Below are 15518 nucleotides of genomic sequence, written 5' to 3' on the forward strand. Positions count from 1 at the left end.
GCTCCGGAGCTCGTAATAGTTGAATACCCCTGATCTAGAGGGACGGGTACTCTCTCCCCACTAACAGACACCTAAGTCGGAGACGAATCTTGTAGTCTTTGTGTGCTTGAAACGTTTGTAAACTTCGTGACACGTTCTTCCTCCAGGCGAGCTGAAGAATTGAGGAAATGAATGCGAGCCCCGGTATTATAGCCAGGAAGGCAGGGCTTCCGACGGCAGGCTCGGCATCCATTGGCCTGTTGGGCGTGATTTCATTTTTCTTAAGGTGAATGTGATTGGTCGCTTACTCCCCAGAGTATGTTATACCAAGTGACTGACTGAAAGGGAACGGGGAAACATCTTGAGTTGTGACATTGGGTGCGTTTGAGTGGTAAGACCAAAGTAGCCGACTGTAGACGGAAGTCAACAAGTAATGTTGGGGGAGGTACATATGCACAGACAACAAGTCGGACAACTTCTGCTGTTTCTAGGAAATGGCAGACATGGCATTTGCTTTTGTTATTGCCGATGAAGTGGATGCTATTGATATTCCACTTCTCCTACACGAAGCACAACATGATCAACATGGTCGAAGGAATGAATATCCTGATAAGGAAATTAGGAAATCATCCCAAGCTCTTTCTAACATTCACAAGACTTGTTTTGTATTTTTGTGATGGTTTTCTCAAAATATAACCAGCTAGTGCATAGGCTACTAGAATGAGAACATATAGGTGTTTTTGCAGCATATGGAATATGCTCTGTTGTTTGCCATTACTTCATGCCCTTGTACCTTCCTCATTATTATTTGTGATTGTGCAACATGGAATTGTAACAGATGTGATTAAATGGAGTCCACCAAGATTCTTACTATATGGTAAGTGTTTGCATGTCAGCATCACATTATCCATATGCTGCAAAAACAGCCTTTCGGCAGGTAGCCTAGTGGTTGGAGCATTGGGCCAGTAACCAAAAGGTTGCTGGATCGAATGCCTGACCTGACAAGGTAAAAATCTGTCGTTCTGCCCCTGAGCAAGGCAGTTAACCCTATGTTCCCCAGGCACAGAAGACATGGATGTTGATTAAGGAAGCCCCCAGCACCTCTCTGATTCAGAGGGGTTGGTTTAAATGCGGAAGACACATTTCAGTTGAAGGCATTCAGCTGTACAATTGACTAGGTATCCCACTTTCCCCTAATTCTTAACCTGTATGTTGCTTTTGTCATTAAGACACATTCTGTTAAGAACAGAATTTGATTAAATCACATGAAGGACAAAACACTCACTGTACAGAAAAAGATAACACAATACATATACACCAGTTCACATTAGTTACTGGTTAAACAATATGAAAAGGATTAGACTACATGTACATCAGTTCACATAAATTACTGGTTAAACAAAATGAAAAGGATTAGACTACATGTACATCAGTTCACATAAGTTACTGGGTAAAAACTATGAAAAGGATTAGACTACATGTACATCAGTTCACATAAATTACTGGTTAAACAAAATGAAAAGGATTAGACTACATGTACATCAGTTCACATAAGTTACTGGGTAAACACTATGAAAAGGATTAGACTACATGTACATCAGTTCACATAAGTTACTGGGTAAACACTATGACAAGGATTAGACTACATGTACATCAGTTCACATAAATTACTGGTTAAACAAAATGAAAAGGATTAGACTACATGTACATCAGTTCACATAAGTTACTGGGTAAACACTATGAAAAGGATTAGACTACATGTACATCAGTTCACATAAGTTACTGGGTAAACACTATGACAAGGATTAGACTACATGTACATCAGTTCACATACATTACTGGGGAAACAAAATGAAAAGGATTAGACTACATGTACATCAGTTCACATACTGGGTAAACACTATGAAAATGATTAGACTACATGTACATCAGTTCACATAAGTTACTGGTTAAACAATAAGCCAAGCGATAAGCCAAGCAGTCAAATACACTTGGTATTAACCCTACGACTGGTGTCTGGGCTACTTGCTCATTAATATTGAATTCATTTATGTTAGAAATGTAAATGACATGTAGGCCTATGTACATAGATTGTAAGGATGTTAGGTTACAGATGTATTTAAGCTCTAAATAGTCATCCAACCAAAACAGTAAACATGCATCGCTAATAACCAATGACAGGTGGCGACATCAACCATTTATGAGCATGTAGTGCCTTTTGAGTCCAAAAAAACAGAAGGTTGTGTCCCACAATGCTTCAGTTCCTACTTCAAGTTGCAGTTGGTGAGGAGCAACTGCAGAAATTTCCAGTTGACTGCAGTTGAAAGTTTATGACCTTTGATCATTTTACATTTTTTTAATTTTTAGCAGACGCTCTTATCCAGAGCAACTTACAGTAGTGAATACATACATTTATTTTATAATTTTTTTCCCCATACTGGTCCCCCGTGGGAATCAAACCCACAACCCTGGCGTTGCAAACACCATGCTCTACCAACTGAGCCACACGGGATCACATGGTTGTTGTAAAGGTCATGCAGTCGACATGTAGTCGCAAGTGGAAGAATGTGTATACCCATAATGCAACACATTTTGAAAGGCAGTAACCAACATTGGTCAACGTCTTGACAAAAGTGTTCCGCTCGAACGCGCTCAAATCTGATGAAATTATGATCACTAAAACAGCCCAATTCCTCCTTAAGGAACTGATAGTTTCCTCTTAGTTTAGACCGCCATCATGTGGTCAGTTAGCATGCAGGCATAATGTCAATAGGATTTTAGTACTGAGAATAAGTCCATGTATGCATTTCACATTGTTTAATTTCTCCATGTACTTGTTCTATCCAACAGCTGAACCAGTGGAATGTTTGTGTACAGTATTATCTTGTGCATTGGCTTTGAGGATAGAGAATGAGAGTGCGTTTGATTCTAAGGCTTGTCAGTGAATAATGAGTGTGTTTGTGTGTTAACAGATGAATGATTTGCTGCTGTACACCTACCCTCAGCAAGACGGGAAATACAGACTGAAGAACACCCTAATACTGACTGGGATGAAGGTCAGAGTCCTCCTCCCCATCACTCATTCCCCTCTCACCTTTCTTCCCCACTCGCCCCCTCTCTCGAACTATGTCTCTGTCTTTTTCACTCCCTCTCACTTATTTTTTGTCCCTCCCTAATATCTCACTTTGCCACTCACCATCCCCTCTCTCCCTCTCTCCCTCTCTCCCTCTCTCTCGCTCTCTCTCCATCCTCTCATTCTCTCTTCCCTTTTTAAACCTATCTGGCCTCTCTCTCTCACTGATTCCTCATCAGTCTATGTCATGTGCTTTTGATGATTGATGTTCCAGGTCAGTAAACCCATCATAGAGGATGTGCAGAACGCTCTGAGGATCGAGGGAGCAGACATCTCCATCACCTTGGCAGCCAGGTGCGTCACACTAATACATACACCTTGGTCGGTATAATGATTGGGGTTCACAGTTCTCGTGGTCACCAACTTTACTGTCTCAACAGTGAATGAAGTATAGTTACGCCTCTTGTGCCAGGATTCTAGGCTCTTTTACAAGTAGTGTCAGTGTTATTTTCCTGACCACGTATCTAGACCACTCCGTCCATTTCTACCGCTAAAGGTAACGTAGTCAAACACCCCACTGGACACACACTGGTTGAATCAAAGTTTCCATGTAATTTCAATGACATTACGTTGAACCAACGTACTGTAGAATAGATGTTGAATTGACGTCTATGCCCAGTGGGACATTACTGCTAAATGAGACTCCGTACAGTAAGAGGGCTTAATGACCTGTGCTCTGTGTGTCCGTGTGCAGCTCCTGTAGTGAGAGAGAGGACTGGTTCCACACTCTGAGTCGGACAGTGTCTGACCACGCCAGAGGACCTGGAACTTTCAGCGGCTGTTCTGGAGAGGTGAGGAGGACTTTGACTGGGAGACAGTGCTTACATAAAAGTCATGTTAGCAATTTTAGCAATAACAAAGTTATGCTCCCCACTCAATGACAATAGCAAACCAATACTCATACATTTACTAAAGTTACATAGCATTGCAGGTGTCTGTAGGCTACATTGCAGCCTGTTTCCTCAGTGTGACTGTGAAGTCTAGTGTGGTAGCAGCATGTTGAAACTATATTGTCCTTTCTCTTTCCCAGGCCAGAGAGCGTCTGTGGCTGTCCCTGGGGGAGAAGGCTCCTACTCTGGTGCCTGTATCCCATGTGATGATGTGTATGAACTGCACCTCAGACTTCAGCCTCACACTGCGCAGACACCACTGCCACGCCTGCGGGAGGGTGAGTCTCTCTCACACACACACATGGAATGAAAATGTTTTAAAAGAATGGCTATGTTACCTAGAAGCATAGTTTTGTGCAGTATGATGTGGCTGGAGTGTACGGTAGTCTATGGTCTGACCTGTGTGTGTTTAGTGTTCTGACGTGTCCTGGTCTTGCTCTACTCAGATTGTGTGTCGGAGCTGCTCCAGGAACAGATACCCTCTGAAGTACCTGAAGGACCACATGGCCAAAGTGTGTGACCACTGTTACAGCGAGCTCAAGAAGAGAGGTACACTACGCCTCCTGCCTTTTACTGTTTTGTATTGTACTAAACTGTACTATACTATAATGTGTTGTATTGTACTAAACTGTACTGTAATGTGTTGTACTAAACTGTACTGTAATGTGTTGTACTATACTGTACTATACCATACTGTATTGTACTATACTGTACTATACCATACTGTTCTATACCATACTGGACTGTACTATACTGTACTATACTGTACATTGAATGTGTGTGAGTCCAGTATTAAGGTGTTCTCTGTCGCCATAGGAGGAGATGTGTCTGGGGCGAGTGGTACTGACAGTCCTCGTTCTAACCGCCGCTCCAGCCGCCCAATCTCTGCCGTCTTCCAGAACATTCACCCTCCCAGCCTGTGGAGACACCGCAAGGGCACCGCATCTCTGAGCCAGGTATCCACACACACCACTCCTATTCTACCAAATGAACAGGGAATTGGTTGAGGTTGACATTGACATTGCGAAAGCCATTGTCCACATCCTGCTGTCGCTACATTACTCAGTCCTGTACTGTTATCCATTTGAAAAGTACTCCTTTATTATTGGACCCAAATTACGATGTTAGAATTATAAGATAATTGTAAGAATCTATCATTGTAGAAAATTATTATAGAAAATTCAGCAAAAATATCAATCATTTTGGTTTTCAATTCATGCACCTTGGTTGTACTGAGTAAGTGGCAGTATAGGTTTCGCTGTGCACTGTTATGTATCTAACTAATGGCTGTTCCTGTGTTGTCTCCAGGTGAGTGTGTCAGAGGAGGCCTCTATGAGCGGGACTCAACAGCGCAGTAAGAGGAGCAAGAGGAACTGGAAGAGGCTGTGGTTCCAACTCAAAGACAAGGTGCTTTACACCTACTAGGCCCGCGAGGTGAGGGGGAAAACACGTTCCCCTTAAACCTGAACCCTCACACACATCTCACCCCTACAACACCTCTCCCTGTAAATCTGTAACTTACACATACCCAACTCAGATGGAGAAAGAGCATTGGGTTTCTCTAGTATAGCTCTATTTTCTTAGTTTGTGAATGCCCACAAAACTAGGGGACTGTGGTACTTGTATTCACAAAACTAGGGGTGTAACTGTACTTGTATTCACAAAACTTAGGGGTGTAAGTGTACTTGTATTCACAAAACTAGAGGTGTAACTGTACTTGTATTCACAAAACTAGGGGTGTAACTGTACTTGTATTCACAAAACTAGGGGTGTAACTGTACTTGTATTCACAAAACTAGGGGTGTAACTGTACTTGTATTCACCAAACTAGAGGTGTAACTGTACTTGTATTCACAAAACTAGGGGTGTAACTGTACTTGTATTCACAAAACTAGGGGTGTAACTGTACTTGTATTCGTAACGAACTGTTCGGTATGGGGACATCAGTTCGGTCCGCCCTGTGAACCCGAATGAATACATAAAACAAATATTTTAAAATAAAACCCTAGGACTATAGGCTATGGCTAAACTGCTGTAAATCTGATCTGAAAAAAAGAATTAGAGCCTATGCGCACTTTGTAATCAGAATTTCAATATTAATTGCCGGATTTCAAACGATCCTTTTGTGAGGTGGAGCCGGGAACTAGTTCGGTATGATGGAGGGTGGTGGGATCGATAAACCAGGAGGATCCTCCATCATCGTTTAAATCTCCAGTTTGGGAACATTTTGGCCTCCCAGTAGATTACAACAGCGATGAACAGAGAGATTATGTCGCCACTGCTCAACGAGAATAGCCTATGCAGCTACCAACACCTGAAAGATGTTGACACATTTATGCCGACATCACCCCAGTATTCCTACCACCGGATCCAGACGGAAATGCAAAAAAACATCAACATAACATTTTCTCTCCACTCTGCATTCAAGCAGCCCTTCTCAACTGATTCTGACCAGGCCAAAGAAATTACAAGAGAGATAGGTATGTTTATAGCCGTGGAAATGCGGCCATTCTCTTTGGTTGAGAATAGGGGGTTTCAGCACTACTGGCACACTGGACGCAAGGGAGGGGTGGGGGGCGGGGGCTGCCCCCCACCCTTGAGGGGCCCATGCGCCTGTCATTGGTCATAATGCTTCTTAGGTAGTTCTTTATTAGTTTTAGTTCTGCAATATCTTTAACTGAGCCTCTCATTCTCCTTAATTACCGGCCTCAACATGTTACGAAAATAAATGAACTGTATAAGAAGCTCTGGGGACATGTCGCCTGGCTAGTGGACAGCCAATACATTGGCAGATGTAAACAGATTATCATCTTTAGCGGGCAACAGTTCTTGAGGGCTCAAACAAAGAAACCCCAGTTTCGTTCATGCTGGTGAACCAACGTTTGAGTTGTGTGGTTGTAATATCAGCAGTTCCTTATCTCTGCTATAGTTTAAATTGTGTGCAGCACAATGGACATTTAATACACAATGTCTCAGGAAAGACTGTCTGGGTTGTCAATACTTAGTATAGAAAACAGTCGGGCTGCAACCTACGCCTACAGGCCGTGGTTTGCACACAAAAATTCAAGGCACTGCAGTAGCATACTGTAGCTACTATAGCCCTCTACATAGAAAACAAATAGAGAGAGACAAGCACAGAAACTGATCAACTTTTTTTTTTCTTCAAGAAAGAAAGTGAAAAAGAGACACAGACACAGAGAGAGGCAGCTAGGAATACTTCAGGAGAATTGTTAGGCTATTTGTATTTTTTTTTAAGTGTATAAATAGCAGCTAAATACTGTATAGCTATAGGATACACTGCGCAATGAAACAATCCCTAGTAAGCTAATGTTTTGAGGGTGGACTGACTGTACTATTTGGCATTAATAGACTGGTTTTATTCACAACAACTTTCTATCCAAGCTGGAAGAGCGCAAGAGGAGGACTCATGTCATGCAGGTTCATGTAGCCTATACAGGACAGTTGTATATATAATTTAAAAAAATTGATTGGTAGCTGATTAGTTTGCAGTTGCATCGAAAATACATTTTGCAATCTGCATTGTTTGAATTTCCAACTTTAATTACTGAACAAGTAATTACATTGTTACCGCCAGCCAGCAGTCTAAATGTCAGCATTGAGACACCGTGTATAGCTTCGTGAAATGTTAGGCTTAACATGAGAAAATGTGGCAATAAACATTTATCCATTAGCTAAAGCAAAGCTATAGGCTATATGCCCTGGCACTACAGAAAGCCTATCGTCGATTCGATAGGCAGCTACATAGACATGTTGCAATTTCAGCACCATGGACAGCAATCGGTAGTCTATACTTTGTGAGTAGCTGTCTGACTGACACATTCGATTTTGTATTTTAGGAAAGGGGTAGGGTCCAGAGAAATTGCGTTACGCCAGTGTTCAGCGCCTCATGAAAGTGCTCGAGCCACGTAACAAAATTAGCTCTCTCGCACCAATTTCAGCAAACAGATAGTATATAAGCAAGCTAAAGCCAAAGTTGTCAATGAATTGGCCAATGCACCATGGGTTGCGCTTGCTACAGATGGATGAACCTCCAGGGCTATAGAGAGCTACTTAATTAAACCTCTTTAAGGATCGGACCCTTTTTTTCAATTTTCACCCAAATCTAACTGGCTGTAGCTCTGGCCCTGAAGCAAGGAATGCATATTCTTGGTACCATTTGAAAGGAAACACTTTGAATTTTGTGGAAATGTGAAAGGAATGTAGAAGAATATAACACATTAGATCTGGTAAAAGATAATACAAAGAGGAAAACAACCGTTTTTTGGTAATTTTTTTTGTACCATCATCTTTGAAATGCAAGAGAAAGGCCATTATGTATTATTCCAGCCCAGGTGCCATTTATATCTTGGCCTCTAGATGGCAGCAGTGTATGTGCAAAGTTTCAGACTGATCCAATGAACCATTGCAATTCTGTTAAAAATGTTCTATCAAGACTGCCCAAATGTGCCTAATTTATGTATTAATAACTTTTCATGTTCAAAACTGTGCACTCTCCTCAAACAATAGCATGGTATTATTTCACTGTAATAGCTACTGTAAATTGGACAGTGCAGTTAGATTAACAAGAATTTAAGCTTTCTGTCAATATCAGAAATGTCTATGTCCTGGGAAATGTTCTTGTTACTTACAACCTCATGCTAATCGCATTAGCCTACGTTAGCTCAACCGTCCTGCAGGGGACCCACCAATCCTGAAGAAGATTTATTTAACAGTGACAGCCCATCACATTACCCCGGAGTGGTAAATGATAATTACCGCGCTAGAGACACGCCCCTTTATGAGAGTCACACAAGTGCCAGTCTTTTTCTCTTTGTAAAAAAACATTATAGCATAGGCCTATACAATGTCTGAGCCATGTTTACATATTGATTTCACATGCATATTGTTTTTTATTTTTGTGTTGTTGAGTAATCTTGTATTTTCATTTAAGAAAATACAAAGTGTTGATGTTCCTGATTGTGCTCTCATCAGGCATTATATGACTCATGATCATATATGGAATCAGGAATACCAACACTTTGTATTTGATTAAATAAACAACAATTAACTACAGTAACTGTTGGCATTTCATTTTGTACCGAAACCGCGACCCCAAAACCGCAATACGTACCGAACCATGGGTTTGGCGAACCGTTACACCCCTACACAAAACCCCCACAAACTACACCCTGAAGACTACACCCTGAAGACAAACTCTCTCTCTCTGTCTCTCTCTCTCTCTCTCTGTCTCTGTCTCTGTCTCTATCTCTGTCTCTGTCTCTGTCTCTGTCTCTGTCTCTGTCTCCAGGAGAAGGTGGCATCTGAGAGTTTGCCTCTGTTGGGCTTCACAGTGAAGCTGCCTGAGAGGCCAGGTGGAGAGGAGACAACCAACGTCTTTGAGCTGTACCACAAGAAGACCCTGTACTACACCTTTAAGGCCGAGAACAACCACACTGCTGAGAGGTGAGCTCTGCACTGCACCTTTTATGGCCACATGATCTGACCAGGAGAAACTATGGGCCCAAGTTATAGCCTTTATCCTTTTACATAGTGAGGTAAAACTCCTGGCCCCAGTTACAGGCCTCATTCAGTAACCTCATAGGTGTGACTCACATTGACAACAGGATCAACACAACAAACATATTGTTATTACAATGTTATTACAGTCAGCACTTTCTTCTCTATCCAGATGGGTGAATACCATGGAGGAAGCCACAGTTTTATAGCAGTGGCCATCTTGGGTGGTTTGTTGAGACTGTGGTTGCGTTCCCCTGCTCAGACGTTGCATGTATCAACCAATGATTGCGTGCCACGTCATCAACTGTGTCATCGACTGACAGATTACTATAACATATGATGTGGTTAGCTGATACATAAAATACCTTTCTGGCAGGCGTCAGCAACGCCTGGACAGAGGAACGCGCCCTATATCTCACCTTTCAGACTTACCCTGGAGTCCTCGCTGCCACTCTCCTACTACACATAGCCGTCCCTCAGAATGCCTGAATGTAAAACAAAAAGGGAAGAAGAGGAAGAAGGATGAATATGTTCACTTTGCCTTTAGTCAGCTGTGACGGTTGTGTCTTACTGTGTGGACTGGAAGAGGAGAGAACAAGACATGGTGTTCTTAAAGGAGGGGACACGCTCACCTACTTTGTCATCTTCCAACGTCCCCATCCCGCTGCTACAGCAGGTGTGATGCCTAGAGCCAAGAGAGAAGCTGTCCCAGATACGTACCCTTCTGGAAAATTCCACCAAGGCTACCTATGACTCTCCCTCCAGTTTTTCATGGCATTAACCACTCTGGATTACTTATACAAATGGAATGAAACTTACATTCACATTTTTTTGGGATATTTTATTTTATTTTAAGAACACTGTAAAAGCAATGTAGTTGTCTCAACTAGTTATTATTAAATAACAGTTTCCACAGACTTTTCGGGCAGAGTGTTACCTGAACCCACATTTTTTTGGGGCACAAACTTGATTACATTTTGCATGTTCGTTTATACAGGAATTCATATCAAATAAAATAAAAATGTTATTGGTCACATACACATGGTTAGCAGATGTTAATGCGAGTGTAGCGAAATGCTTGTGCTTCTAGTTCCAACAGTGCAGTAATATCTAACAAGTAATCTAACAATTCCCCAACAACTACCTAATACACACAAGTCTAAAGGGGTGAATGAGAATATGTACATATAAGTATATGGATGAGCGATGGCCGAGCGGCATAGGCAAGTTGCAGTAGATGGTATAAAATACAATATATACATGTGATTTGAGTCATGTAAGATATGTAAACATTATTAAAGTGGCATTGTTTAAAGTGACTAGTGATACATTTATTAAAGTGTCCAGTGATTGGGTCTCAATGTAGGCAGCAGCCTCTCTGAGTTAGTGATGGCTGTTTAACAGTCTGATGGCCTTGAGATAGAAGCTGTTTTTCAGTCTCTCGGTCCCAGCTTTGATGCACCTGTACTGCCCTCGCCTTCTGGATGGTAGCGGGGTGAACAGGCAGTGGCTCGGGTGGTTGTTGTCCTCGATGATCTTGTTGGCCTTCCTGTGACATCGGGTGGTGTAGGTGTCCTGGAGGGCAGGTAGAATGCCCCCGGTGATGCGTTGTGCAGACCGCACCACCTTCTGGAGAGTCCTTGCAGTATTGAAAATGTCCTCACCTGCGATTTGAAGTCACAACCTCTTACTGCACTCTAAGCCACCATGTCTGTGTCAATGACTGATTTCACCTGTATTGCTACACTTTGCACCTCAAAGTAAATCTCAGCTCTATTAAAAGTACACTCAAGAAAAAATATTTTATTTATCATAGTGATTAAGTCAAGGTTTCCCAAACTCAGTCCTCGGGACCCCAAGGGGAGCACGTTTTGGCTTTCACCCTAGCACTACACAGCTGATTCAAGTAATCAACTAATCATCAAGCTTTGATCATTTGAATCAGCTGTGTAGTGTTAGGACAAAAAACAAAACGTGCACCCCTTGGGGTCCAGAGGATCGAGTTTGGGAAACGCTGGATTAAGGAGTAACATTAAAACAGAGTAATATACCCCACCAACATTAAACAATGAGACAGAAAACCCTCAAATGGCTGAAACAAGTAAATCAAATCAATGATGAGAGAATAGTCAGATTAACTGAGAACTGACACAGACTTGTTGGTGTAGCAGGAAGATTGGAATGCCATGAACCAAAAGGTTGTGCGTTCAAATCCCAGGTGAGCACATGTTGAATAATGGGGACGTGGGGTTGGCAGGTACCCTAGCAGTTGAGAGCGTTGGGCCAGTAACCGAAAGGTCACTGGTTTAAATCACCGAGCCTACAAGTTGAAAAATCTGTCAATGTGCCCTAAAGCAAGGCACTTAACCATAATTGCTCTGGATAAGAGCATCTGCTATATGAATCATTTCTGTATAAATGAACATGCACAAGGTAATCATGTCAACATGTGTCAAATATGTAAGTTGAAAACATTGCATGTTAAAAGCACTGTGTGTGTGTAACCAGTTGCCCAGCTTTTTTTTTAGTTAAGATGCCCAAATAATAATTTAGATTTAAATTGACTGAATTTTTGCCTAAGTTTTCTCAAGTTCGAGCTAAGTTTGGGCCAACAATTTTTGTTGTTGTTTAGATAACACGAAAAGTTGAGAAAAAAAAAAAAAAAAAAGGCTGTGGAACCAGTTACTTAATAATAATTAGTTGAAACAACTAGATTGTTTTCAGTGAACAATAACGGTAAATGTTATTAAACTGCATGTACTACTAGGGTGTAGCCGACCACATGCCAACGTGACCGTTGTTTTCATGTGATATCAGAAGCATAAGAGTGGCTCTCCATGTATTATTACGTCATCCGCCAAGGTTTGAGATGGTGGGTTTACTCAACCCCCAATATGTGCTGTCATGTTCACAGTCCAAGACAGCCTTTCTAAACCAATATGTCAGTACTTACTGAATGAATTCTCTATTTCTTTATTTTATCAGAACACTTTCCTGCACTCGACTTAGCCAGCTTCACGTACCTTAATGCCTGACATTTTAAAACACAGGTTCTGCTCAGACTATGACTATTCATGGGTGGCACCTCATTCGGTCGTTGGCATTATTATCAACGCTGTTAGATCTCGCAGCATATTGATGTCCAACTGATGGTTAATGGTCAGTCTTTCTGAACGAGGGCTAATGACTGTTTTATGGAAATTACGCTATAGAAGCCTGGAAATACGATGACATTGCTAAAGTATACAAATAATTAGTAGAAAACAACTTTGCCATCATGATGATGTCGTCAAGTTTCCTTTAGAGATGGCAATGTTGCCTTGAGCTAGCAAAGTTTGTTCCCTCCGCCCTATGTTCTCTGGGCCCTATGATTCCTCTACCTATGTTCCCAGAGCCCTATATTCCCTCAGCCCTATATTTCCTCAGCCCTATGTTCCCTGGGCCCTGTGTTCCCTCAGTCCTATATTCCCTCAGCCCTATGTTTCCTCAGCCCTATGTTCTCTGGGCCCTGTGTTCCCTCAGTCCTATATTCCCTCAGCCCTATATTCCCTCAGCCCTATGTTTCCTCAGCCCTATGTTCCCTGGGCCCTGTGTTCCCAGAGCCCTATATTCCCTCAGCCCTATGTTTCCTCAGCCCTATATTCCCTGGGCCCTGTGTTCCCTCAGTCCTATATTCCCTCAGCCCTACGTTTCCTCAGCCCTATGTTCCCTGGGCCCTGTGTTCCCTCAGTCCTATATTCCCTCAGTACCCACTGAACCAATTCCAATCAAAATTGGCATAAATGCTTATTGTCCAAATCATTTGTATTGTAATCAAATACCCAGTGTGCTTTGTAAGTGTTAATTTTCACATAACATTTTGGTAATTTAGCAGACGTTTTTATCATACCATAGTGCCATCACACTTCTGATACAAATGCAGTACATTTGGGGTGATAGGAGCCCACAAAAGTGTGAGTCGCTATGACAAATGGTATAGAAAAGTATTTTGTATTTTGAAATTGTGTAACTTATTGCAAAATACATTTCTTTGTAGTTAAGGCCAGTGGAATACAAATTACACTAAATACTCAAAAGTAACTGAAATACACTACCGTTCAAAAGTTTGGGGTCACTTAGAGATGTCCTTGTTTTTTAAAGAAAAGCACAGTTTTGTCCATTAAAATAACATCAAATTGATCAGAAATACAGTGTAGACATTGCTAATGTTGTAAATAACTATTGTAGCTAGAAACGGCTGATTTTTTATGGAATATCTACATAGGCGTACAGAGGCCCATTATCAGCAACCATCACTCCTGTGTTCCAATGGCACGTTGTATTAGCTAATCCAAGTTTATCATTTTAAAAGGCTAATTGATCGTTAGAAAACCCTTTTGCAATTATGTTAGCACAGCTGAAAACTGTTGTCCTGATTAAAGAAGCAATAAAACTGGCCTTCTTTAGACTAGTTGAGTATCTGGAGCATCAGCATTTGTGGGTTCGATTACAGGCTCAAAATGGCAAGAAACAAAGCACTTTCTTCTGAAACTCGTCAGTTTATTCTTGTTCTGAGAAATGAAGGCTATTCAGACATGGTCCCTCATGCTAATGTTAGCTAGCAAAAATGTCGGTGCTCTCTCCCCAATATTTGCTAGCTAGCTAAAGTTATACTATATCTCAAGTCAATCTGGTGACATCACAATGATGACAAAAGTTTATCCTACTAATTATTTGCCTCCTTTTGAAATGTCATCATGTTTCCAAGCCACAGTAATGCACTTTAGACAAAATCTTAATCAGCACCTACACTTTTTGAAAAAAGGGTTCTAAAAGGGTTCTTTGGCTGTCCCTATAGGAGAACCCTTTTTGGTTCCAGGTTTAACCTTTTTGGGCTTCAGGTAGAACCATTTTGGGTTACATGAAGAACTCTCTGTGGAAAGGGTCCTTCATGGAACCCAAAAGGGTTCTACCTGGAACCAAAAAGGGTTCTTCAAAGGGTTCTCCTATGGGGACAGCCGAAGAACCCTTTTAGCTTCTAGATCGCACCTTTTTTCATAAGTGTGTATTGAGACTGCATTGCATAGAATGCTCAGCTGGGCTTCAGTCCTGAAACGAACAGTCCTGAAACAAACGTTAAAAACAATATTGTAATTAAATGTGCAACCCATGATTTGTCTTTTTCTTTTGTGCATTTTATGTGGTTCTTTGCTATGCATTTTTGTCATGTACTGTATTTTCTGAAATGGCCTTGCATACAGCAACTAGTTAATGTAAATACATATAGATTTTGATAGCCAAATATTGTTTTGCTTTATTTGCACTGATAAAATGAGAATGGAACTGAAAGTGGAATGTAAGTGCACTCTTCTCCTAAATGTTATTCTTTAATCCTGTGTCTTGGTCGACCTGTGCCAAACTTACTAAGCCCAGTGCCTGGAGTTAGCTAACCATGGATATATCAGTTATATTAGATCAATGACAAAAAAGAGACTTCAACATTAACTTACATAACATGTCAAATTCCTATTTGTATCAAGCCACAGCTCAGCCTTATAATGAGGGTGGTTTCCCTGATGTGAAACCCTGCTATTAGCCATAACTACTGTAGTGGACTTTGTACTGGGCGAGTTATTTATTTCAAATCGTGGGGGTTTCTCAGACAAGTAAAGTGACTAAGGTCGGATATCCTTTGCATGTGTCAGTTTGTGTGATTTCTTCTAATTACTCTGTGCTAGGGTTGCAAAGCTACCGGTAATTTACCAAAGTTCCCAAAATCTTCAGTAATTTAGGTAATTAACAGGTAATCTATGGCAATCTATGGTAACTTTGATAATTTGTACTTGAATAACTTAAAAAAATTTCATATATAGTATTAATTTTTTATATCTGTGTCCATATGGCCCATGAGTTTCTAGTGGATAAACCATATGGTCCATGAGTTTCTAGTGGATAAACCATATGGTCCATGAGTTTCTAGTGGATAAACCATATGGTCAATGAGTTTCTAGTGGATAAAC

At 41.2% G+C, this 15518-nt stretch overlaps 1 protein-coding gene across 2 annotated transcripts in view; it reads left to right on the plus strand.

Moving 5' to 3' along the window:
• fgd5b (FYVE, RhoGEF and PH domain containing 5b) overlaps positions 1–10530 on the plus strand; it is a 64455-nt gene extending 53925 nt beyond the window's left edge. For both annotated transcript variants that reach the window (XM_029775361.1, XM_029775362.1), the window contains exons 13-21: positions 2952–3035; positions 3327–3406; positions 3807–3903; positions 4143–4280; positions 4449–4551; positions 4819–4958; positions 5311–5409; positions 9311–9465; positions 9692–10530. In XM_029775361.1, the coding sequence (XP_029631221.1) occupies positions 2952–3035; positions 3327–3406; positions 3807–3903; positions 4143–4280; positions 4449–4551; positions 4819–4958; positions 5311–5409; positions 9311–9465; positions 9692–9728 (933 nt within the window). In that variant the 3' untranslated portion in view covers positions 9729–10530. The remainder of the gene's footprint in view (positions 1–2951; positions 3036–3326; positions 3407–3806; positions 3904–4142; positions 4281–4448; positions 4552–4818; positions 4959–5310; positions 5410–9310; positions 9466–9691) is intronic.
• The last annotated feature ends 4988 nt before the right edge of the window (positions 10531–15518 follow it).

Source organism: Salmo trutta, chromosome 14 (genome assembly GCF_901001165.1).
Source record: "Salmo trutta chromosome 14, fSalTru1.1, whole genome shotgun sequence".
Lineage (NCBI taxonomy): Eukaryota > Metazoa > Chordata > Actinopteri > Salmoniformes > Salmonidae > Salmo > Salmo trutta.